We start from the raw sequence: 26113 nt of genomic DNA, 5'->3' as shown, positions 1-26113 counted from the left end.
GGATTGTGTACATTTATAAATTAACAACCTAGACAACGCTTATGAGCTATCTTATACTGTATTACCACTACTACCTGAGATGATTGGGTTTAGATTTTCACACAGACACATGTTTATGTTCACCTAATTGTCATCTCATGCCCCAAGAACGCATATGGGCAGATTCAATGTGGAAAAGTTTTAATGGTTTTTATTTTTTAATTTTTATTAATCAGATGTTAGCCGTTTAAACATTGTTAGCATATTTTTAAGATTGAACCTTTATGTTTGTGAACACATTGTGTAACATAGTATTAGTGTAATATTTTGATCTGTCATTGATCTAATCACTATTGCAATGTTTACATGGTGATGTCACAGCATGTGACTCCTTCTGATTGGTCACCATTCACCTGAGTGTTTCTTCAGGTAACTCCCTTAACAGGAGTTGCCAATTAGTTTAATTTGTTTGTATGGCATATATAGCAAGTGTTTGTTACCTGTTTTTAATAAGCCTCATGAAACAGCCACTAGTGGCTGAGAAACGCGTTGCTTGATTTTAATATTTGTAATAAAGTAAGTTGATTACTTTTACCACTTGCTGCCACATTATTTCAAACATGAGAACATAATTAATAACTAACACATCTACAGTGTGGGAATTATGGAACTTGCACAGCAAAAAGATGGAACACTTCTCAACAGCCTAGAGTAAGGTAGAGTGGAAATGCTAGTCTGAGTTTAAACTAGACAACATATGGGATGATATATCAGAGCATTAAAGACAAAAAATGCAAAATGCAACAATAATAAAGAAAGGGTTAAATGACAAGATAAACATTCCATACATAAATAAAGACCCATTCAGTCAAACAAGTCTGCCAAGTTACTTTACCCAATGTTGTCCAGTAGAAGGTTGCTGGGGAAAGAGGTAAAGTCCCCCAATGAAGGAGATGCAGAAGTACAAGGAGTGTAAAGAGGGGAACCTAAAAGCCTAGAAAATGTAGAAGCAAACTGACTTTTAATTCAGCATGCTTTCTAGTCTAAAGAAGTGATCATAAGTACTCAACCTGGAGAAGCTTCAGTGACCCCCACATCTGCTCATGGAGGTGAGGTGTGTGGAGGGTATGAACCTTAGGCGCTTTTGAGAGACTAACAAATTTGTGACTCGTCATCTCTTACGAAACATTGGGATATTTGCGTTGTGAAGTACTGGATGGCTGTGTTTCAGAAGTTGACAGTAGGTGTCATTATAGGCATTTGGTTAAAAGGGTGATTTCTCTCTCTACTGCAGTTAGGTGTACATACCTGTAAGGAGGTTTAGAAGATAAATTAGGCTTTACTTGCAGTAATCTTTATCTGTGTTTGTAGCATGTGGTTGCTTGTGTATTGAATTGATAGCTTTTATTCTGGCAATTACTATTGGATTACTGGTTTGACTTCTGCTTCCCCTGACTGCACTTCTGTTTAAGCTTTTGTTTGGAAAGATTTTATTTATGACTTTTGCTTGTTATTTGACTCTGCAACAGTTTAAAGCACCAGTATACACCCATTTTCATAACTGCATGTAATAGACACTACTATAAAAAAGAATATGCCCAGATACTGATATAAAAATCCAGTATAAAATCGTTTAAAAACTTTTAACACTATTAACCCATAAACCGCCAGCCAAAAAAAACTAAATACCTTTGAAAAAATTAAAAACTTAACTGAAAAATTTTAAAAATCTAACCTTTTTTTAAAAAAATAAAATAAACCTACCATTACTATTTAAAAAAAAAACTAACATTACACAAAACAAAAAAAAATAATAACATTACAGTAAAAAAACAACTAACATTTCTGTTAAAAACTAAAAACCTAACATTACTTAAAAAAAAACAAAAGACATATTACATTAGGGCATTTAGCTCTTTTGCTGCCCAGAGGTAAAAAAAAAATTCCCTAATCTAAAAAAAAACCCTATAAAAAAACAACAACCTAACACTAAATCCCAAGATGGTACTCACCAAAGATGATGGCAGCGCTCCAATCTTCAATCGGTCAATATCTATCTTCATCCATATGCGACGGTCTTCATCCATCTTTGGATCCTCAACACGGAGGTCCTCTTCATGCGGTCACCAGCCGCACATTGAATTTTGAATAAAAGGTACCCCTTTTATATAGGGGTACCCTTACATTCCTATTGACTGATTTTCATGTTCAAAGTCAAATCAGCCAATAGAATGAAAGCTTTTTCTATTGGCTGATTTGAATTTGAACATGAAAATCAGCCAATAGGAATGCAAGGGTACCATTTTTATTAAAAATTCAGTGTGCAGCTGGTGACCGCATGAAGAGGACCTATGTGTTGAAGAGCTGAAGATGGATGAAGGCCGCATTTTACGCAACAATTCGCGCTCAAAGAGCTTTAGTTAACAGTTTTGCGCAACACAAAAGTTTCACAAAATACTTCACAAATACATTACATAGTACAGTTACACTCATATTAACACTGTCTAATAAAATTATTTAAAAAAAAATATTGCACACAAAAGTTATAAGGGCTCAAAGAAACGAGATCTCGAGTGTTAGGAAAAAAAAGCAGACGAAGGGATTTTACATTGAGATACGTACACATACATAGAGAAACATGGATTTATATGTATAGACATATGTGTAACAATGGAGATAATTAGGAGCACTCTCTTAAAAGGGAGTGCTCCTAATCTCAGCTTGTTACCTGTATAAAAGACAACTGTCCACAGAAGCAATCAATCAATCAGATTCCAAACTCTCCACCATGGCCAAGACTAAAGAGCTTTCCTAGTATGTCAGGGAAAAGATTGTAGACCTACACAAGGCTGGAATGGGCAACAAGACCATTGCCAAGCAGCTTGGTGAAAATTGACAACAGTTGGTGCGATTATTCGCAAATGGAAGAAACAAAACATAACTGTCAATCTCCCTCCGTCTGGGGCTCCATGCAAGATCTCACCTCGTGGAGTTTCAATGATGATGAGAACGGTGAGGAATCAGCTCAGAACTACACAGGAGGATCATGTTAATGATTTTAAGACAGCTGGGACTATAGTTACCAAGAAAACAATTGGTAATACACTACGCCGTGAAAGACTGAAATCCTGCAGTGCCCGCAAGGTCCCACTGCTCAAGAAAGCACATGTACAGGCCCATCTGAAGCTTGCCAATTAACATCTGAATGATTCAGAGGAGAACTGGGGGAAAGTGTTGTGGTCAGATGAGACCAAAATCGAGCTCTTTGGCATCAACTCAACTCGCCATGTTTGGAGGAGGAGGAATGCTGCCTATGACCCCAAGAACACCATCCCCATCGTCAAACATGGAGGTGGAATCATTATGCTTTCAGGGTTTTTTTCTGCTAACGGGACAGGACAACTTCACTGCATCAAAGGGATGATGGACAGGGCCATGTACCGTCAAATCTTGGGTGAGAACCTCCTTCTCTCAATCAGGGCATTGAAAATGGGTTGTGGATTGGTATTCCAGCATGACAATGACCCAAAACACACAGCCAAGGCAACAAAGGAGTGGCTCAAGAAGAAGCAAATTAAGGTCCTGGAGGCCTAGCCAGTCTCCAGACCTTAATCCCATAGAAAATCTGTGAAGAGAGCTGAAGGTTCGAGTTGTCAAACGTCAGCCTCTAAACCTTAATGACTTGGAGAGGATCTGCAAAGAGAAGTGGGACAAAATCCCTCCTGAGATGTCTGCAACTACAAGAAACGTCTGACCTCTGTGATTGCCAACAAGGGTTTTCCACCAAGTACTAAGTCATGTTTTGCAAAGGGGTCAAATACTTATGTCACTCATTAAAATGCAAATCAATTTATAACTGTGTTTTATTGGATTATTTTGTTGTTATTCTGTCTCTCACTGTTCAAATAAACCTACTATTACAATTATAGACTGATCATTTCTTTGTCAGTGCGCAAACGTACAAAATTAGCAGGGGATCAAATAATTTTCCCCCCTCATTGTATATAATGTGTGTATATATATATATATATATATATATATATATATATATATATATATATATATATATATATACTGTATATAAAAAAAATATAAATATGTATTTACAATTAAAAAAAAAATCTTGTATGTGAAGAACATTGGAATAGAAAATATTAATAACTCCTGTTGGGTTAGCACGTGAGTGATAAGTGTTAGGTTTTTCTCCATTGAAGTCTATGGGGAGAATAAGTTAACAGGGTCGTTCTATTCAATGTCCATAAGTTAGCACATCAGGTTTTACTTACGTGCAAACTTTTTACTTTCAACTTTTAATATGCACGCTACCCAGCATGAGCATAACACTTATTTCTAGTGAAGTTTATGCTCAAGTAGGAGTGCTAAGTACCACTTGTAATCTAGCCCTCTGTGCTCTGTTAGCAGTTACTCTTCATCTGCTTCCTAAAACTGTAGATTGAAGTAAAGTGACTGCACATGCTAGATGCTCACTCCCTTCCAAGTCCTGGCACTAGAATCCTGATTAGCTTAATATAGACGTTCATGTGATATTTTCTAGTCAGCTTTTAACAAATGTTGAATCACTTGAAGGTTATCAACCATATACGGGTATTATTTTAATTTCCGTAAATGATTGACATCATTTATAGAACTCGCCAACCAACACAGTGGTATAAGACCCCTTCATTGGAAAGAGGGGTTTGCCCTTGCTCTTAGGCAGAGGGCTTACCCCTTTTGAAAATGGGGTTTCATTTTGATCTGTTTTTTTACAAGGTTGATATAACAGTGTTTTATCGGTGTGATATAATAGTGTCCTCCCCCATCTACACCTCCCTGGTGCCTAGTTGAAACAGGTGATTACCATTACAATGAATATTTGATCCCCTAATTCACTCTCCCTCCATAGAATATTAGCCCTATAATTCCTAGCAAGTTCCCTGCCCACAAAAGAAAAACTTTCATTGCGAGTAATAGTATGAAATTTCTTCTAGCAAAAGAATTGGAAGAAAAAAGACATTCATATTCTAAATTTAGAGGATTATTTCTATATTAATCTTAAAAGTGAGCCTATTTTAATTCAAACTAGAACAATTTGAGATACATATATTGCTTGCAAGTTTAAAACGTCAGCTATTTAATATGACAAGCGATACATATAATATAGGTATAGGAGGATTGAATGATAATATCACATACTTTCAAGAACATATGGGTAAGGTGAAAAGTAACAATTATGTTCTGACGATTACTGAAAGTTTATGTTAGGATAAAAATGAATGATTGTTATTTGTCTTTGATATTCAGTGTATGTATTGCATTGATGTATTTGATGTATTTGATGTACTGTTGGAAGTCTTTAATAAAGCTGATTGGGGGGGAAAAAAGAAGAAAAAAAAAAAGAATATCACCCCCGTGTTCAGTGGGGTAGGTGAACAATTTTTCTCATGGTCAGGGGTCAAGTCCAGCGGGAACGCATGGGAACGGAGCTCCTGCACTATTTTTGCAGGAGTTACTAAGTTCCTCATGGACAGAGAACAGAAACGCTTCAGTAAACACTGCTGCTGCTGGTGGGAGTATTTGGAGTACAGTCTGGTTAGAGAGATAGTGAGATCCTCTAGTAATGGGCAATAACGCTTCCTACAATACACTAAATGCAAGTCTGTCAGCGGTCCTGCTGTGTGATCACCCTGCACTGTATGGAACTCATGGTGCTTACATTTCTGTGTGGCTTTCTCTGAGGTTATTTAGCTCCTCTCAGCACTTCTCAGGACTATTGCAGCTTAAAGGGACAGTCTACACCAGATAATCCCTTTATTACCCATTCCTTAGATTTGCATAACCAACGCAGTTATATAAATACACTTTTTCCCTCTGTGATTACCTTGTATCTAAGCCTCTGCAATTTGCCCCCTTATTTCAGTTCTTTTGACAGACATCCATTTTAGCCAATCAGAGCTGGCTCACTGGAACTCCACGTGCGTGAGCACAGTGTTATCTATATGACACACATGAACTAACACCCTCTAGTGGTGAAAAACTGTCAAAATGCCCTGAGAGAAGAGGCGGCCTTCAAGGGCTTAGAAATTAGCATATGAACCTCCTAGGTTTAGCTTTCAACTAAGAATACCAAGAAAAAAAAGCAAAATTGGTAATAAAAGTAAATTGGAAAATTGTTTAAAATGACATTCTCTATCTGAATCATGAAAGTTTATTTTGGACTAGACTGTCCCTTTAAGTGAGTGAGGCTATGTGACAGAGGAGAAATCTGGAATTTCTGTCAGACACGGAGGTCTCAGCCCACCCTGGAAAGGAAGGAGAGGGGAGGAAGGAGGGTGTGAGGCACTGAGGCTACCCATGTGAGTTAAAAACAAAGTATGGACACCCTGACATTAAACAGGTGTTCGTGTGTGTCTAGTTTAGTTATTTTAAAGTTGGTTTAAAAAAAAAGTTCAGTGTTTCACTGAAAAATGTGCTCATCAATCAGGGAAGAGTCATGTCCTTTCAGCTTCATGCTTTCTCTCTGATTCTTAATCTCTCTAAATAATTGTGAGTTCCTAGACTTTAGACTTGACCCCTGCTCATGGTAATAAGCTGCATCCTAGTCTCCCTCCTCATTCTACTAGAAAATTATCAAAACTGTAATGGTGTCTACCGTGTTTACAGTGTCATGTAAATAGTAATCATAGATAAACAGTTTTCTATATCTCCCCAGCTAGTGGATATTGAAATGTACAGCATGAAAGTGTAGTCCAGGATCCATCCAAGTGTGTGCCAACCTTGCCAGCCATACAAAATATTTATTGTAGGGATGACAATACCTTTAGAAACCTGTGTTTCTCCAACATTGGTGTGTCCGGTCCACGGCGTCATCCTTACTTGTGGGATATTCTCTTCCCCAACAGGAAATGGCAAAGAGTCCCAGCAAAGCTGGTCACATGATCCCTCCTAGGCTCCGCCCACCCCAGTCATTCTCTTTGCCGTTGCACAGGCAACATCTCCACGGAGATGGTTAAGAGTTTTTTGGTGTTTAAATGTAGTTTTATTCTTCTATCAAGTGTTTGTTATTTTAAAATAGTGCTGGTATGTACTATTTACTCTGAAACAGAAAAGGATGAAGATTTCTGTTTGTAAGAGGAAGATGATTTTAGCAGACAGTAACTAAAATCGATTGCTGTTTCCACACAGGACTGTTGAGATGAAGTAACTTCAGTTGGGGGAAACAGTTAGCAGTCTTTTCTGCTTAAGGTATGACTAGCCATATTTCTAACAAGACTGTGTAATGCTGGAAGGCTGTCATTTCCCCTCATGGGGACCGGTAAGCCATTTTCTTAGTTAAACATAAAAGAATAAAGGGCTTAAAAACTGGTAGACATTTTTCTGGGCTAAAACAATTGCTTTACTAGGCATATTATGCAGATTCTAACTAATTATTGGTATTATAATCTTGGGGAACGTTTAGAAAAACGGCAGGCACTGTGTTGGACACCTTTTTCAGATGGGGGCCTTTCTAGTTATAGACAGAGCCTCATTCTGGGACTGTATAGGGGTTAAATGTAAAAACGGCTCCGGTTCCGTTAATTTAAGGGTTAAAGCTCTGAAATTTGGTGTGCAATACGTTTAATGCTTTAAGACACTGTGGTGAACAATTCCTTCATACTTTTTCACATATTCAGTAATAAAGTGTTTTCAGTTTGAAATTTAAAGTAACAGTAACGGTTTTATTTTAAAACGTTTTTTGTGCTTTGTTGACAAGTTTAAGCCTGTTTAACATGTCTGTACCATCAGATAAGCTATGTTCTATATGTATGAAAGCCAATGTGTCTCCCCATTTAAATTTATGTGATAATTGTGCCATAGTGTCCAAACAAAGTAAGGACAGTAATGCAACAGATAATGATATTGCCCAAGATGATTCCTCAAATGAGGGGAGTAAACATGATACTACATCATCCCCTACTGTGTCTACACCAGTTATGCCCACACAGGAGGCCCCTAGTACATCTAGTGCGCCAATACTTATTACCATGCAACAATTAACGGCTGTAATGGATAACTCCATAGCAAATCTTTTATCCAAAATGCCTACTTATCAGAGAAAGCGCGATTGCTCTGTTTTAAACACTGAAGAGCAAGAGGACGCTGATGATAACTGTTCTGACATACCCTCACACCAATCTCAAGGGGCCATGAGGGAGGTTTTGTCTGATGGAGAAATTTCAGATTCAGGAAAAATTTCTCATCAAGCTGAACCTGATGTTGTGACATTTAAATTTAAATTAGAACATCTCCGCGCACTGCTTAAGGAGGTGTTATCTACTCTGGATGATTATGACAATTTGGTCATTCCAGAGAAATTATGTAAGATGGACAAGTTCCTAGAGGTTCCGGTGCCCCCCGACGCTTTTCCTATACCCAAGCGGGTGGCGGACATAGTAAATAAAGAGTGGGAAAGGCCCGGCATACCTTTTGTCCCCCCCCCCTATATTTAAGAAATTATTTCCTATAGTCGACCCCAGAAAGGACTTATGGCAGACAGTCCCCAAGGTCGAGGGGGCGGTTTCTACTCTAAACAAACGCACTACTATTCCTATCGAAGATAGTTGTGCTTTCAAAGATCCTATGGATAAGAAATTAGAGGGTTTGCTTAAAAAGATTTTTGTACAGCAAGGTTACCTTCTACAACCAATTTCATGCATTGTTCCTGTCACTACGGCAGCGTGTTTCTGGTTCGAGGAACTAGAAGAATCGCTCAGTAAAGAATCTTCGTATGAGGAGGTTATGGACAGAGTTCAAGCACTTAAATTGGCTAACTCTTTTGTTTTAGATGCCGCTTTGCAATTAGCTAGATTAGCGGCGAAAAATTCAGGGTTTGCTGTCGTGGCGCAGAGTGCTTTGGCTAAAGTCTTGGTCAGCGGATGTGTCTTCCAAGACAAAATTGCTTAACATTCCTTTCAAAGGTAAAACATTTTTTGGACCTGATTTGAAAGAGATTATTTCAGACATCACTGGGGGAAAGGGCCACGCCCTCCCACAGGATAGGTCTTTTAAGGCTAATAATAAGCCTAATTTTCGTCCCTTTCGCAGAAACGGACCAGTCTCTAATTCTGTATCCTCTAAGCAAGAGGGTAATACTTCACAACCCAAACCAGCCTGGAAACCAATGCAAGGCTGGAACAAGGGTAAGCAGGCCAAGAAGCCTACCACTGCTACCAAAACAGCATGAAGGGATAGCCCCCGATCCGGGACCGGATCTGGTGGGGGGCAGACTTTCTCTCTTTGCTCAGGCTTGGGCAAGAGATGTTCAGGATCCTTGGGCGCTAGAAATAGTTTCTCAAGGTTATCTCCTGGAATTCAAGGAACTACCCCCAAGGGGAAGGTTCCACAGGTCTCAATTATCTTCAAACCAAATAAAGAGACAGGCATTCTTACATTGTGTAGAAGACCTGTTAAAGATGGGAGTGATACATCCAGTTCCAATAAGAGAACAAGGAATGGGATTTTATTCCAATCTGTTCATAGTTCCCAAAAAAGAGGGAACATTCAGACCAATTTTGGATCTAAAGATCCTAAACAAATTTCTCAGGGTACCATCGTTCAAAATGGAAACTATTCGAACGATCCTACCTACTATCCAGGAAAATCAATTTATGACTACCGTGGATTTAAAGGATGCGTACCTACATATTCCTATCCACAAGGAACATCATCAGTTCCTAAGGCTTTTCTGGACAAGCATTACCAGTTTGTGGCACTTCCATTTGGATTAGCCACTGCTCCAAGGATTTTCACAAAGGTACTAGGGTCCCTTCTAGCGGTTCTAAGACCAAGGGGCATTGCAGTAGTACCTTACTTGGACGACATCCTGATTCAAGCGTCGTCCCTGTAAAAAGCAAAGGCTCATACGGACATCGTCCTAGCCTTTCTCAGATCTCACGGATGGAAGGTGAACAAAGAAAAAAGTTCTCTGTCCCCGTCAACAAGAGTTCCCTTCTTGGGAACAATAATAGATTCCTTAGAAATGAGGATTTTTCTGACAGAGGTCAGAAAATCAAAACTTCTAAGCTCTTGTCAAGTACTTCATTCTGTTCCTCGTCCTTCCATAGCGCAGTGCATGGAAGTAATAGGATTGATGGTTGCAACAATGGACATAGTTCCTTTTGCACGAATTCATCTAAGACCATTACAACTGTGCATGCTCAGACAGTGGAATGGGGATTATACAGACTTGTCTCCGACGATTCAAGTAGATCAAAAGACCAGAGATTCACTCCGTTGGTGGCTGACCCTGGACAATCTGTCACAGGGAATGAGCTTCCGCAGACCAGAGTGGGTCATTGTCACGACCGATGCCAGCCTAGTGGGCTGGGGCGCGGTCTTGGAATCCCTGAAAGCTCAGGGTCTATGGTCTCGGGAAGAGTCTCTTCTCCCGATAAACATTCTGGAACTGAGAGCGATATTCAATGCTCTCAGAGCTTGGCCTCAACTAGCAAAGGCCAAATTCATAAGGTTCCAGTCAGACAACATGACGACCGTTGCATATATCAATCATCAGGGGGGAGCAAGGACTTCCCTGGCGATGAAAGAAGTGACCAAGATAATTCAATGGGCGGAGGATCACTCCTGCCACTTGTCTGCGATCCACATCCCAGGAGTGGAAAATTGGGAAGCGGATTTTCTGAGTCATCAGACATTCCATCCGGGGGAGTGGGAACTCCATCCGGAAATCTTTGCCCAAATAACTCAATTATGGGGCATTCCAGACATGGATCTGATGGCGTCTCGTCAGAACTTCAAGGTTCCTTGCTACGGGTCCAGATCCAGGGATCCCAAGGCGACCCTAGTAGATGCACTAGTAGCACCTTGGACCTTCAACCTAGCTTATGTATTCCCACCGTTTCCTCTCATCCCCAGGCTGGTAGCCAGGATCAATCAGGAGAGGGCCTCGGTGATCTTGATAGCTCCTGCGTGGCCACGCAGGACTTGGTATGCAGACCTGGTGAATATGTCATCGGCTCCACCATGGAAGCTACCTTTGAGACAGGACCTTCTTGTTCAGGGTCCATTCGAACATCCGAATCTGGTTTCCCTCCAACTGACGGCTTGGAGATTGAACGCTTGATTTTATCAAAGCGTGGGTTTTCAGATTCTGTAATAGATACTCTGATTCAGGCTAGAAAGCCTGTAACTAGAAAAATTTACCATAAAATATGGAAAAAATATATCTGTTGGTGTGAATCTAAAGGATTCCCATGGAACAAGATAAAAATTCCTAAGATTCTATCCTTTCTACAAGAAGGTTTGGAGAAAGGATTATCTGCAAGTTCTCTGAAGGGACAGATCTCTGCTTTATCTGTTTTACTTCACAAAAGACTGGCAGCTGTGCCAGATGTTCAAGCATTTGTTCAGGCTCTGGTTAGGATCAAGCCTGTTTACAGACCTTTGACTCCTCCCTGGAGTCTAAATCTAGTTCTTTCAGTTCTTCAAGGGGTTCCGTTTGAACCCTTACATTCCGTAGATATTAAGTTATTATCTTGGAAAGTTTTGTTTTTGGTTGCAATTTCTTCTGCTAGAAGAGTTTCAGAGTTATCTGCTCTGCAGTGTTCTCCGCCCTATCTGGTGTTCCATGCAGATAAGGTGGTTTTGCGTACTAAGCCTGGTTTTCTTCCGAAAGTTGTTTCCAACAAAAATATTAACCAGGAGATAGTTGTACCTTCTTTGTGTCCGAATCCAGTTTCAAAGAAGGAACGTTTGTTACACAATTTGGACGTAGTCCGTGCTCTAAAATTCTATTTAGAGGCTACTAAAGATTTCAGACAAACATCTTCCTTGTTTGTTGTTTATTCTGGTAAAAGGAGAGGTCAAAAAGCGACTTCTACCTCTCTTTCCTTTTGGCTTAAAAGCATTATCCGATTGGCTTATGAGACTGCCGGACGGCAGCCTCCTGAAAGAATCACAGCTCACTCCACTAGGGCTGTGGCTTCCACATGGGCCTTCAAGAACGAGGCTTCTGTTGACCAGATATGTAAGGCAGCGACTTGGTCTTCACTGCACACTTTTGCCAAATTTTACAAATTTGATACTTTTGCTTCTTCGGAGGCTATTTTTGGGAGAAAGGTTTTGCAAGCCGTGGTGCCTTCCATTTAGGTGACCTGATTTGCTCCCTCCCTTCATCCGTGTCCTAAAGCTTTGGTATTGGTTCCCACAAGTAAGGATGACGCCGTGGACCGGACACACCAATGTTGGAGAAAACAGAATTTATGCTTACCTGATAAATTACTTTCTCCAACGGTGTGTCCGGTCCACGGCCTGCCCTGGTTTTTTAATCAGGTCTGATGAATTATTTTCTCTAACTACAGTCACCACGGTATCATATGGTTTCTCCTATATATATTTCCTCCTGTCCGTCGGTCGAATGACTGGGGTGGGCGGAGCCTAGGAGGGATCATGTGACCAGCTTTGCTGGGACTCTTTGCCATTTCCTGTTGGGGAAGAGAATATCCCACAAGTAAGGATGACGCCGTGGACCGGACACACCGTTGGAGAAAGTAATTTATCAGGTAAGCATAAATTCTGTTTTTGCAGAAAAAAAGCTTTTATGTTTGAGAAATAATAGCTGTGTTAAAATAAAAGCAAACTAGCCTTCTTATGTTTGAGTCCAAAATAAGGCTCATTTATTGTGCATATTTGTTTTTATTTATTTATTGCTAAATTTATTGCTCAGTTTCATAAAGGTTGGCAATACTTTGACTACACATAGTTATCATTCTATAGTACAGTTGTAAATGTTATAAAATGTTACAAATGTTTAAGTATTATACACTAATTAACCATGTGTTATTTACTTTATATTGGCTGTTAATACAAAATAGAATTTTCACCATGTTAAAAGACATATATTCTAAATGTACATTAATTAATAAAATACATGAATGATTAAGTTATTAGAGTTTGATGGAGTCAACATAAATGAATCACGAATAGCCTTTAGAATAATAATACAAAAGAACCAAACAAAAACAAAATCAGCTACCATCATGTTTTTCCATATTTTCAGTAATGGCATTTTTACAACAGCTTGGTATAGTGGCAAAGCCCAATACATCCTTATTAGACCCGAAACGCCACCGGATATACTGCTTCTCAGCACACTGCACTAGATCTTCTTTGCTTATATCATGTTTGTTAAGTAAAGGATTATTATACTGAAGAATATATATTAGGTTATCTGTGGAAAGAACCATTTTTTTAAATAGATCTGAGTTTGTAATGCATTCCCCATTATTTAATCTACAGCAGAGCTGATCCTCAAACTTCTTTCTTCCCAAGCACTTTAGACACTTGCACCATTGTGGGCGGGAAGAAGGGGAAGGTTTCTTTTTAATGTTAAGCAGATGTATTTCTGATTCATTAACGGCCATCTCAGTTTGGATAGAACATTGACTGTGTAAAGTCGCTTTACTAAATCCCAAAGTGTTTTCTTTCTGCAAATATAAGGTAAAGAAGAACATATATTAAATTACACAGTTTACTAGCTTGTGCTCACTAGGTGCTAGATTTTATTACAATAAAAATGCTTATCAAGATCAAAACAAGCAGCCACCCATCAAATATGAATTTTCGAGGTTTAATCTATACAGCCAATCATGAGTGGGAGAAGTTATGAGGTTAAAGGATGGATTTCCTGAGTTATGGCGTAAGTGAGAATGGTCAGTTTGTCTCCTAGGTGTATAGAACTGTTATTTTGTAGAGCTACTGCAGTGAATAGAATGTGAAATGTTAACAATATATGCTGATTGTTCTACATTTCACATTCCATATCTATTAAAAAGTAATTATGAGTGAGAATCCATTGTAAGTGGATTACATTGAAATTAATTATTTGGATTGACAGCCTTAGGATTCTTTTTTATTAGTCTTAAAATGACATGGTTTTCCTTCTACTGCATTAAAAAGATTTAGCAGCTTCCGTTCCAAAGATTTGTGACAACAGTGACACCTTGTGGACAAATAGTACACTATAGGTTATATGGTAAACTCTCCCCTTTTTAAAATCAGATCTGGAATTTTAGTGACCTTTTAGATCAAGTTTAATTCATCAGTTGTAATAAAGATGCGCTTTAACTTACTTTTTACTATAGATATGAAATTCAAATAAACAAACAGTGTCCTCTTGAACACGGCAGTGTCTGCTTTTGCCTTCCTGGTTTTCTATGAAATTCAAATACCCTGCACTCCACCGTCAGTCAAAACTCAATTTTTCTGTGAGCAAATGGTTTGAATTGTTCTCCAATCTGCGCTCTTCCCATATGGTCCTTTTATTGTTGCTAGAGCACTGATTGGACAACAATTCAAACCTTTAGCTCACAGAAAAAATGTATTTTTGAGGTGGGCGGAGCAGCGTGGGGTATTTGAATTTCATATGTATATTAAAAAGTAAGTTATAGCGCAAATACAAAGTACAAGCTGGTTACATAAGTAAAATGAACTATATATACTTCAGGACAGTTCTCTTCTGTGTAAGCACAATAAGGCAAAAGGAGGTTGTTCCCGTGTGGCAATTTGTTAGAGGGCAAGATATTGAGCTGTTGTTCGTGCATGGTTGAGAGCTTCTACTTGTTAATATATATTTATATTCTGATTAGATGAACTGGATTCATAGAAATATGTTGTTGTTTTTCTTCACATATTGTAATCCTCGACACTTCACAGAGGATGATAAAGTGGCATTTGGAGTTTCTTCTCCCCCATTGTTTTTTTTCTCTTCTCTCTTGTGTATATGTTTTGCTTCATCAGATTTTTCACTTTTTATGAAAAAAAAAAAAAAATAAAGCCACATTTTTGTTGTTGCACATTTTGTAATTCTCATCACTTTATAGAGGATGATAAAATGACACAGAGTTTTGTTTGTTTGTTTTTTTCTCCTCTCTCTCTCTCTTATCCTATCAGAGGAATGTTTAGGTCTTTCAATCTGTAAAAGTAACTCAAATTATTGTTTAACTTTATATCATGATATGTACAAAACAGATGTGCTGTTTGTGTTTATATATTCTACAGATCTGATTTCATGCTTGCCCAAAAGGAGCGAACAAGCCCCCTTTACTGCAGCACCGCTCATAAATCAATATACTGACTATTTACTTGGGTATTACTCCGTGTGAAGTGGCAAGTTTGTGGAACTTTCTCACATTTTTACCATCTGTTGATTCATAGATACTTAAGTAACGTGATTTATCTATTCAAACATTATTTTTTAAACATTGTATCTATAATTAGTGTTTAGATTCCAGACACAGGGGCCGATTTATCAAGGGCCCCTTTTCTTCTGTTATGTGTGATCAGTCCACGGGTCATCATTACTTCTGGGATATAACTCCTCCCCAACAGGAAATGCAAGAGGATTCACCCAGCAGAGCTGCATATAGCTCCTCCCCTCTACGTCAGTCCCAGTCATTCTCTTGCACCCAACGACTAGATAGGATGTGTGAGAGGACTATGGTGATTATACTTAGTTTTTATGACTTCAATCAAAAGTTTGTTATTTTACAATAGCACCGGAGCGTGTTATTACTTCTCTGGCAGAGTTTGAGGAAGAATCTACCAGAGTTCTTTACTATGATTTTAACCGGAGTAGTTAAGATCATATTGCTGTTCTCGGCCATCTGAGGGAGGTAAAAGCTTCAGATCAGGGGACAGCGGGCAGATGAATCTGCTTGAGGTATGTAGCAGTTTTTATTTTCTGAATGGAATTGATGAGAAAATCCTGCCATACCGTTATAATGACATGTATGTATACATTTCAGTATTCTGGGGATGGTATTTCACCGGAACTACTCTGTTAAAAGTCACTAATCCTTTTAATAAGTATTTATCATGTTAAACGTTTTTGCTGGAATGTAGAATCGTTTACATTTCTGAGGTACTGAGTGAATAAATATTTGGGCATTATTTTCCACTTGGCAGTTGTTTGCTTTTAATTGTGACAGTTTCGTTTCTCTTCACTGCTGTGTGTGAGAGGGAGGGGCCGTTTTTGGCGCTCTTTGCTACGCATCAATAATTTCCAGTCAGCTACTCTTATATTTCCTGCATGATCCGGTTCATCTCTGACAGATCTCAGGGGTCTTCAAACTTCTTTGGAGGGAGGTAGATTCTCTCAGCAGAGCTGTGAGAATTTTATATTGACTGTGAATAAAAACGTTGCTCTGTAATTTTTTATGTCAAATTTAATTATTGTTATTTTACTAATGGGAACAAACCTTTACTAAAAGTTGTGTTGTTTTAAAGTTTGATGCTATAACTGTTTTTTCAGTTCATTATTTCAACTGTCATTTAATCGTTTAGTACCTCTTTGAGGCACAGTACGTTTTTGCTAAAAAAGATTATAACCAAGTTGCAAGTTTATTGCTAGTGTGTTAAACATGTCTGACTCAGAGGAAGATATCTGTGTCATTTGTTCCAATGCCAAGGTGGAGCCCAATAGAAATTTATGTACTAACTGTATTGATGCTACTTTAAATAAAAGTCAATCTGTACAATTTGAACAAATTTCACCAAACAGCGAGGGGAGAGTTATGCCGACTAACTCGCCTCACGCGGCAGTACCTGCATCTCCCGCCCGGGAGGTGCGTGATATTATGGCGCCTAGTACATCTGGGCGACCATTACAGATAACATTACAAGATATGGCTACTGTTATGACTGAAGTTTTGTCTAAATTACCAGAACTAAGAGGCAAGCGTGATCACTCTGGGGTGAGAACAGAGTGCGCTGACAATACTAGGGTCATGTCTGATACTGCGTCACAGCTTGCAGAGCATGAGGACGGAGAGCTTCATTCTGTGGGTGACGGTTCTGATCCAAACAGATTGGATTCAGATATTTCAAATTTTAAATTTAAATTGGAGAACCTCCGTGTATTACTAGGGGAGGTTTTAGCAGCTCTCAATGATTGTAACACCGTTGCAATACCAGAGAAATTGTGTAGGTTGGATAAATACTTTGCGGTACCGGCGAGTACTGACGTTTTTCCTATACCTAAGAGACTAACTGAAATTGTTACTAAGGAGTGGGATAGACCCGGTGTGCCGTTCTCACCCCCTCCAATATTTAGAAAGATGTTTCCAATAGACGCCACCACTCGGGACTTATGGCAAACGGTCCCTAAGGTGGAGGGAGCAGTTTCTACTTTAGCTAAGCGTACCACTATCCCGGTGGAGGATAGCTGTGCTTTTTCAGATCCAATGGATAAAAAATTAGAGGGTTACCTTAAGAAAATGTTTGTTCAACAAGGTTTTATATTGCAACCCCTTGCATGTATCGCGCCGATTACGGCTGCGGCAGCATTTTGGATTGAGTCTCTGGAAGAGAATCTTAGTTCATCTACGCTAGACGACATTACGGACAGGCTTAGAGTCCTTAAACTAGCTAATTCATTCATTTCGGAGGCCGTAGTACATTTAACCAAACTTACGGCTAAGAACTCAGGATTCGCCATCCAGGCACGTAGGGCGCTGTGGCTAAAATCCTGGTCAGCTGATGTTACTTCTAAGTCCAAATTACTTAATATACCTTTCAAGGGGCAGTCTTTATTTGGGCCCGGTTTGAAAGAAATTATCGCTGACATTACAGGAGGTAAGGGCCACGCCCTACCTCAAGACAAAGCCAAAGCTAAGGCTAGACAGTCTAATTTTCGTCCCTTTCGGAATTTCAAAACAGGAGCAGCATCAACCTCCACTGCACCAAAACAGGAGGGAGCTGTTGCTCGTTACAGGCAAGGCTGGAAACCTAACCAGTCCTGGAACAAGGGCAAGCAGGCCAGGAAACCTGCTGCTGCCCCAAAGACAGCATGAACCGAGAGCCCTCGATCCGGGACCGGATCTAGTGGGGGGCAGACTTTCTCTCTTCGCCCAGGCCTGGGCAAGAGATGTTCAGGATCCCTGGGCGCTAGAGATCATATCTCAGGGATACCTTCTAGACTTCAAATTATCTCCCCCAAGAGGGAGATTTCATCTGTCAAGGTTGTCAACAAACCAGATAAAGAAAGAAGCGTTTCTACGCTGTGTACAAGATCTGTTATTAATGGGAGTGATCCATCCGGTTCCGCGGTCGGAACAAGGACAAGGGTTCTACTCAAACCTGTTTGTGGTTCCCAAAAAAGAGGGAACTTTCAGGCCAATCTTAGATTTAAAGATTCTAAACAAATTCCTAAGAGTTCCATCGTTCAAAATGGAAACTATTCGGACAATCTTACCCATGATCCAAAAGGGTCAGTACATGACCACAGTGGATTTAAAAGATGCTTACCTTCACATACCGATTCACAAAGATCATCACCGGTACCTAAGGTTTGCCTTCTTAGACAGGCACTACCAGTTTGTAGCTCTTCCATTCGGATTGGCTACGGCTCCAAGAATCTTCACAAAGGTTCTGGGTGCCCTTCTGGCGGTACTAAGACCGCGAGGGATTTCGGTAGCTCCGTATCTAGACGACATTCTAATACAAGCTTCAAGCTTTCAAACTGCCAAGTCTCATACAGAGTTAGTTCTGGCATTTCTAAGGTCGCATGGATGGAAAGTGAACGAAAAGAAGAGTTCTCTTTTTCCTCTCACAAGAGTTCCATTCTTGGGGACTCTTATAGATTCTGTAGAAATGAAGATTTACCTGACAGAAGACAGGTTAACAAAGCTTCTAAATGCATGCCGTGTCCTTCATTCCATTCAACACCCGTCAGTAGCTCAATGCATGGAGGTGATCGGCTTAATGGTAGCGGCAATGGACATAGTACCTTTTGCACGCCTACACCTCAGACCGCTGCAATTGTGCATGCTAAGTCAGTGGAATGGGGATTACTCAGATTTGTCCCCTACTCTGAATCTGAATCAAGAGACCAGAAATTCTCTTCTATGGTGGCTTTATCGGCCACACCTGTCCAGGGGGATGCCATTCAGCAGGCCAGACTGGACAATTGTAACAACAGACGCCAGCCTACTAGGTTGGGGCGCTGTCTGGAATTCTCTGAAGGCTCAGGGACTATGGAATCAGGAGGAGAGTCTCCTTCCAATAAACATTCTGGAATTGAGAGCAGTTCTCAATGCCCTTCTGGCTTGGCCCCAATTAACAACTCGGGGGTTCATCAGGTTTCAGTCGGACAACATCACGACTGTAGCTTACATCAACCATCAGGGAGGGACAAGAAGCTCCCTAGCAATGATGGAAGTATCAAAGATAATTCGCTGGGCAGAGTCTCACTCTTGCCACCTGTCAGCAATCCACATCCCGGGAGTGGAGAACTGGGAGGCGGATTTTTTGAGTCGCCAGACTTTTCATCCGGGGGAGTGGGAACTTCATCCGGAGGTCTTTGCCCAAATACTTCGACGTTGGGGCAAACCAGAGATAGATCTCATGGCGTCTCGCCAGAACGCCAAACTTCCTCTCTACGGGTCCAGATCCAGGGATCCGGGAGCGGTTCTGATAGATGCTTTGACAGCACCTTGGAACTTCGGGATGGCTTATGTGTTTCCACCCTTCCCGCTGCTTCCTCGATTGATTGCCAAAATCAAACAGGAGAGAGCATCAGTGATTCTAATAGCGCCTGCATGGCCACGCAGGACTTGGTATGCAGATCTAGTGGACATGTCATCCTGTCCGCCTTGGTCTCTACCTCTAAGACAGGACCTTCTGATACAGGGTCCATTCAGACATCAAAATCTAACTTCTCTGAAGCTGACTGCTTGGAAATTGAACGCTTGATTTTATCAAAACGTGGTTTTTCTGAGTCGGTTATTGATACCCTGATACAGGCTAGGAAGCCTGTTACCAGAAAGATTTACCATAAAATATGGCGTAAATACCTATACTGGTGCGAATCCAAACGTTACTCCTGGAGTAAGGTTAGGATCCCTAGGATATTGTCCTTTCTACAAGAAGGTTTAGAAAAGGGTTTATCAGCTAGTTCATTAAAGGGACAGATTTCAGCTCTGTCCATCTTGTTACACAGGCGTCTGTCAGAAAATCCAGACGTCCAGGCCTTTTGTCAGGCTTTAGCTAGGATCAAGCCTGTGTTTAAAGCTGTTGCTCCGCCATGGAGTTTAAACTTAGTTCTTAACGTTTTACAGGGTGTTCCGTTTGAACCCCTTCATTCCATTGATATAAAATTGTTATCTTGGAAAGTTCTGTTTTTAATAGCTATTTCCTCGGCTCGAAGAGTCTCTGAGTTATCAGCTTTACATTGTGATTCTCCTTATCTGATTTTTCACTCAGACAAGGTAGTTCTGCGTACTAAACCTGGGTTCTTACCTAAGGTAGTCACTAACAGGAATATCAATCAAGAGATTGTTGTTCCATCCTTGTGTCCAAATCCTTCTTCAAAGAAGGAACGTCTTCTACACAATCTGGATGTAGTTCGTGCCCTCAAGTTCTACTTGCAGGCAACTAAAGATTTTCGCCAAACTTCTTCCCTGTTTGTCGTTTATTCTGGACAGAGGAGAGGTCAAAAAGCTTCTGCTACCTCTCTCTCTTTTTGGCTTCGTAGCATAATACGTTTAGCCTATGAGACTGCTGGACAGCAGCCTCCTGAAAGAATTACAGCTCACTCCACTAGAGCTGTGGCTTCCACTTGGGCCTTTAAGAATGAGGCCTCTGTTGAACAGATTTGCAAGGCTGCAACTTGGTCTTCGCTTCATACTTTTTCCAAATTTTACAAATTTGACACTTTTGCTTCTTCGGAGGCTATTTTTGGGAGAAAGGTTCTTCAGGCAGTGGTTCCTTCTGTATAATGAGCCTGCCTATCCCTCCCGTCATCCGTGTACTTTTGCTTTGGTATTGGTATCCCAGAAGTAATGATGACCCGTGGACTGATCACACATAACAGAAGAAAACATAATTTATGCTTACCTGATAAATTCCTTTCTTCTGTTGTGTGATCAGTCCACGGCCCGCCCTGTTTTAAGGCAGGTAAATATCTTTTAAATTATACTCCAGTCACCACTTCACCCTTGGTTACTCCTTTCTCGTTGATTCTTGGTCGAATGACTGGGACTGACGTAGAGGGGAGGAGCTATATGCAGCTCTGCTGGGTGAATCCTCTTGCATTTCCTGTTGGGGAGGAGTTATATCCCAGAAGTAATGATGACCCGTGGACTGATCACACAACAGAAGAAAGGAATTTATCAGGTAAGCATAAATTATGTTTTTTCCAGCGAGCCTTCAGGCTCGCCAGAAATAGAAGTTATGAAGCAGTGGTCTAAAGACCGCTGCTCCATAACTTGTCCGGCTACTCTGAAGTAGCGGACAGAAATCAACCCAATCGAATACGATCAGTTTGATTAACACCCCTGCTAGTGTCTGATTGGCTGCAAATCTGCAGGGGGCGGCATTGCACCAGCAGTTCACAATTTATCGATGTGTAGCGGACATGATATGTTACATCGTATCATGTCCGCTCGCACTATGTTAAATATACCCCAATGTGTTAATAAGCGTTTTTTTGTGATAGCGCTGCTAACATTTTGTCTATTTTGTATAAATGTGTTTTTCATTTCTGATTAGCAGCAGCTTACTAGGGTATTGTGTCCTCTGGCAGGATCCGTAGCTGGTTTCCCAAAGCTCTGTAGGCCGAGTGCTTGATAACGAACAAGCCGACCCATTGATTATAGCCAAGGAACTATAACGCTGTAGCGGATTGCGAACTACACATGAGGACTTCTTTCTATATTTAATCCTTTTACTACATACTTCTAGCAAGTGTGTTTTTATTCTTTGCGCACAAACCTGTTTGATTAAATACATTTGAGCCTTAGGATGTGCTGTTTGTGTTTATATATTCTACAAAAAGTACCTATTTCTGTTCAGATTCTCTTTATAAATAAAAGGATAAAAAGAAATCACTGTTATCCTTCAGATATGAGGTAGATCTCATAAATAAGGAAAACAGCTATCTAGAAAAATACTGACCCTACCCCTTCCCCTATGGGTGTACCTAGTGGATTAGCAATATTCTTATGAATTTTAGGGAGAGTGTATATGACAAGATCAAACTGGATGTTTTACTATCAAGCAATTTTTAAATTCCTTTAAGATTATGCTATTCTCTTGTTGTTATATGATATATCTCTCTATTAATTTGATTTGTTGGAATATATGGATAACTTTTGGTAAACCTGTACCTCTTTGTCACAGCTCTTCCTTTATCTGTTTCTTTTATAATTATATTTTTATTAATCATTAATGAACTCAAGAGGATTAGCCATGTCATGTGGGGAAGGATCTGGTCAGAGTGGGGGGAGGAAAACAAGGGGTGATAATTTTGGGGGGAAAGGGGAGGCAGCAATTTATCTTGGGGATCTAGTACCCACCTGCCCAAACAGCCTGCAAAGCCAATGCTGTCTTTATGTCTGTCGGTCTATCTATCTATCTATCTATCTATCTATCTGTCTTTCTATTGATCCTTCCATCCATCTGCCAAAGATGACCCTGAGTAAACAAGAGCCTATTCGTGAAAAAAAACAGTATTTTGCTAATTATTTGCAATGTAACCTACCTGCACACATTCACCTTCAGTTTTTTGTAAACTTTTCGTTAAGTTTGTATCCACCATGATAAAATTGTCTTGATCCACAAATGACACATATCGAAGTGGCTGGAATTATTTAAAAACAAGTGTTACAAGCATTTTACAATAATTATAATTCACATAAGTGATATATGTTTATATATTACAAATAAAAATGCTAATAGATTAGAATGGACCGCTATATTTCCCATATTTTATTAAAAAAAATAATAAAAAAAAAGTTATTTAATAACATGTAAACTGATTGATCTGTAGAAAAAATATTAACATAAAAAATAACTTGCAAATAGATATGCCAAAAAACAAAAATAGTTTTTTTTTTCAAATTAGAAAAGTCTTATTATCTGACCAAATACTGATGGAAAAGTTTTATATTTTCTGATTGATTGGAATACTGTTGTTAATTTTTTTTGAGCAAGATATTTTCCCAAGGTTGTGATAAGTGGATTATCAAGGGGTTTTGTAAAAGACTTTAATCAATGTGCATTTGTCAATGTGCGAGCAGACATGATATGAAGTAGCGTATCATGTCCGCCGCACATCGATAAACATCGATAAATGCAGACAGCATACACTGTCGGCATTTATCATTGTACCAGCAGTTCTGGTGAACTGCTGATGCAATGCCGCCCCCTGCAGATTCTATAGGTGTTCAATCGCCATGCTGTCAAATTGAGAGATTTGATGTCTTGATAAAAGAATGCAAATTGAGAAAGCAATCATGATGGAGCAATCAGAATCACAGAGGCCTTTTCTTTTTTGTTTAAATATATTTTATTGAAAGTTTTTCAAGAGTACAATATATGCGTTTCAACAGTACAAGTAAAAAAAAAAAGGGGTAAACATTTTCCATATGGGTACAGTCTGGTAGCATAAAAATTCAAAGAGTTCACATTATGAGCTATCCACATAAATGAGAAAGAGTTGAGGTGTGAGAGAAACCACATAATAAAGAGCCAACAAGGGAACTATATGTATCATAATAACACCTCGATCTGCACAATAAAATGAACTACACAGTCATATAAATACCAAAGACCCGCACTGTAGAATTCCCTGAGAGTCATACGTAAAAATAAGTAATGTATGCACTATAGAAACATAAGGAAACCAAAGCGGTGAGATATATTAACTAAGAACTGTGGCCCCATAGACAGTCAGATACTCCAGGAAAGGTCTTGTCAAAAGTACTCCTGGCCCTAGGGGGAAATAGAACAAAGAGAAGAAAAACGTATAGAGAGTAGATGGAGGAGACAAAAAAAAGGGGGGGGGAGATAGGGGACAATTTTCCCAGCTGATTGGTGCTGTATCAGGGATAGTTGTGATTGTGTACCCATTCTATTAAGTACATAAGTTCCCCCTGGCTCAAGGCATTGTCTCCAAAGCTTCCAGCTCAGGCAGTGGATGTCAGTTTTGTTATTACCCGCAAAAATGGGGCATTCCATTGTCTCCATGTGTGTCATAATTGTAAGGACTAGAGACCACCCTGGGCTCTTAGGCTGGCGCCATGATCTGGCTATAGCCAGCTTAACTGCAGTAAATAAGTATATACATATGTTAAGAACCTGAGCCGAGAGCCTCTCGGAGAACATATGGAACAGACCTTTCAGAGCATGTCCCCCCCAGCTTACCCCAAACCACCTGCAGCATAGAAGAGCCCTGGTCCAAAGCCTATGGATTTTGGGGCATGACCACTACATGTGAACTGCAGAACCAAGTCTCCCGCAACCCCTCCAACATAAGGGGGATTGAGAATGGGAAATTGAAATAATCTAAGAGGAGTTAAGTGCCATTGGAATACAATTTTGTGGAACAGCTCCAAATAGGTAACATTGTGAATAGCGCTCTTGGTGTGTAATATGGCTCTGGACCAGGACTCCTCTGATGCCTCAAATCCAAGCACTCTCTCCAAATGCTTAACTTGGGGGGTCTTACAAAAAACGGGTGTATTCAAGATATCCACATAGGCCATTGAAAATATCCTAGGGATACGTATCTCCGGGCTCCATCTCCTCTCCCACTTAGTACATGATCTGGGGGGGGGGGGCACTAAGGTACCCCCAAGATCTCAAAAAGCTCTTCAGCCTGTAAAATTCAAAATGAAAGGGGGGCCTATGTGAGTACCTGATTTGGAATGGACCCGCCGACCCATAGGTCTGACACCGTCAAGAACCCCTGTTCCTCCCACCACTCTAAGTGTGAGTTCGGTAAGGCTTGCAGAAGGCCAGCTAAGGGATGTATTGGAGAGGGGTGTGGGGATATACCGGCAGAGTGACAAATTTTGTCCCAGAATCTGAGGTTTGCCTGTACTATGTAGTTCTCAGAAATAGTCGAATGCCTAACAGGTTTAGGAATCCAAATTAAATATTGCAAAGGGGTTTCCGAGAGTATAGAGTTTTGTTCTATAGCCGCCCATCTACTATTTAGCGTGTGATCACCCCAGGCCGATAAATGGGCTAGTCTCGCTGCCTCATGGTATTTGATAATATTAGGAAGAGCAGTCCCCCCCCCCCGCCAAAACCGGATTATATGGGTATTTTACCACTATTCTCGACCGTTTTCCCTTCCAAATGAAAAGGTTGCATGCCCTCTGAAAGTAAATTAGTAAGGGTTTGGGAATCGGTATTGGGAGACAACGGAAAAGGTATGTTATTTTGGGGAGTAGGTTCATCTTTACCGCAGCTATATGCCCCCACCAGGATAAAAAGGGGGAGTAACATTACTTCAATAGGTTCTTAAATTTTTGTAAGAGAGGGGCAAAATTGCTAGAAATAACCGTGGGGATATCATGGGAGAGGTAGACACCCAGATGTCAGCGACTGAACATCTATGTCTGGAATATTTAATGCATATGCGATTGTTTTAGAGACGTTCAGCTTGTAATAGCTAACTTTTTCGAACTCCTCTAGGATGAGAAACAGGGCTGGAAGCGAGGAAAGAGGCTTGGAGGTAACGACAGTTAGGTCGGCCGCAAAAAAAATTACTTTATGTAAACTGCCCGAGATATTAACTCCCTTGATCTCTGGAGAACCCCTAATTCTCTCCGCTAATGGCTCCATCGCAAGAGCAAAGAGCAGCGGGGATAAGGAGCAGCCCTGTCGAGTTCCATTAGAGATTTTAAAGCTGGGGGAGCAAAAACCTAATCCCACTCACCCTAGCTGAGGGGGAGGAATATAGGGCCATAATTCTGTTACAGAATCCTTGGGGAAAGCCAAACGTCAGCAGCACCTCCCTCAGGTAAAGCCAGTCGACCCGGTCAAAGGCTTTCTCAGCGTCGAGGGATAAAATGACACAAGGTTGGCCGAGCCGACCGGCCTCCAAGAGAATGTTGAGAAGCCTCCTAGTGTTATCTGGGCCCTCACAGACCAACGTGAAGCCGACCTGGTTGGGGTTTATTAATTGAGGGATAATAGCGTTCATGCGATTAGCTAGCACCTTGGCGTACACCTTGGTGTCATCATTCAACAAAGAGTTGGGCCTGAAGTTAGGGCAAGCATCCGAGGATTTGCCCGGTTTTGGCAGGGTGACTATTGTGGCTTGCAAGAATTCTTTGGGAAAAGAGCCTATGGC

General features: G+C 40.3%; 1 protein-coding gene across 1 annotated transcript in view; it reads right to left on the bottom strand.

Moving 5' to 3' along the window:
- Positions 1 to 12616: 12616 nt before the first annotated feature.
- Positions 12617 to 26113, bottom strand: part of P2RX7 (purinergic receptor P2X 7) — a 187085-nt gene continuing 173588 nt past the window's right edge. Inside the window, exons 12-13 of the mRNA XM_053699761.1 lie at positions 22511 to 22609; positions 12617 to 13457 (exon numbers count right to left, since the gene is read on the bottom strand). Coding sequence (XP_053555736.1) covers positions 12999 to 13457; positions 22511 to 22609 — 558 coding nt within the window. The 3' untranslated portion in view covers positions 12617 to 12998. The remainder of the gene's footprint in view (positions 13458 to 22510; positions 22610 to 26113) is intronic.

Source organism: Bombina bombina, chromosome 2 (assembly GCF_027579735.1).
Source record: "Bombina bombina isolate aBomBom1 chromosome 2, aBomBom1.pri, whole genome shotgun sequence".
NCBI classification, from domain to species: domain Eukaryota; kingdom Metazoa; phylum Chordata; class Amphibia; order Anura; family Bombinatoridae; genus Bombina; species Bombina bombina.
The sequence above is the reverse complement of the archived record's forward strand: the minus strand, read 5'-3'. Positions and strand labels throughout refer to the sequence as shown.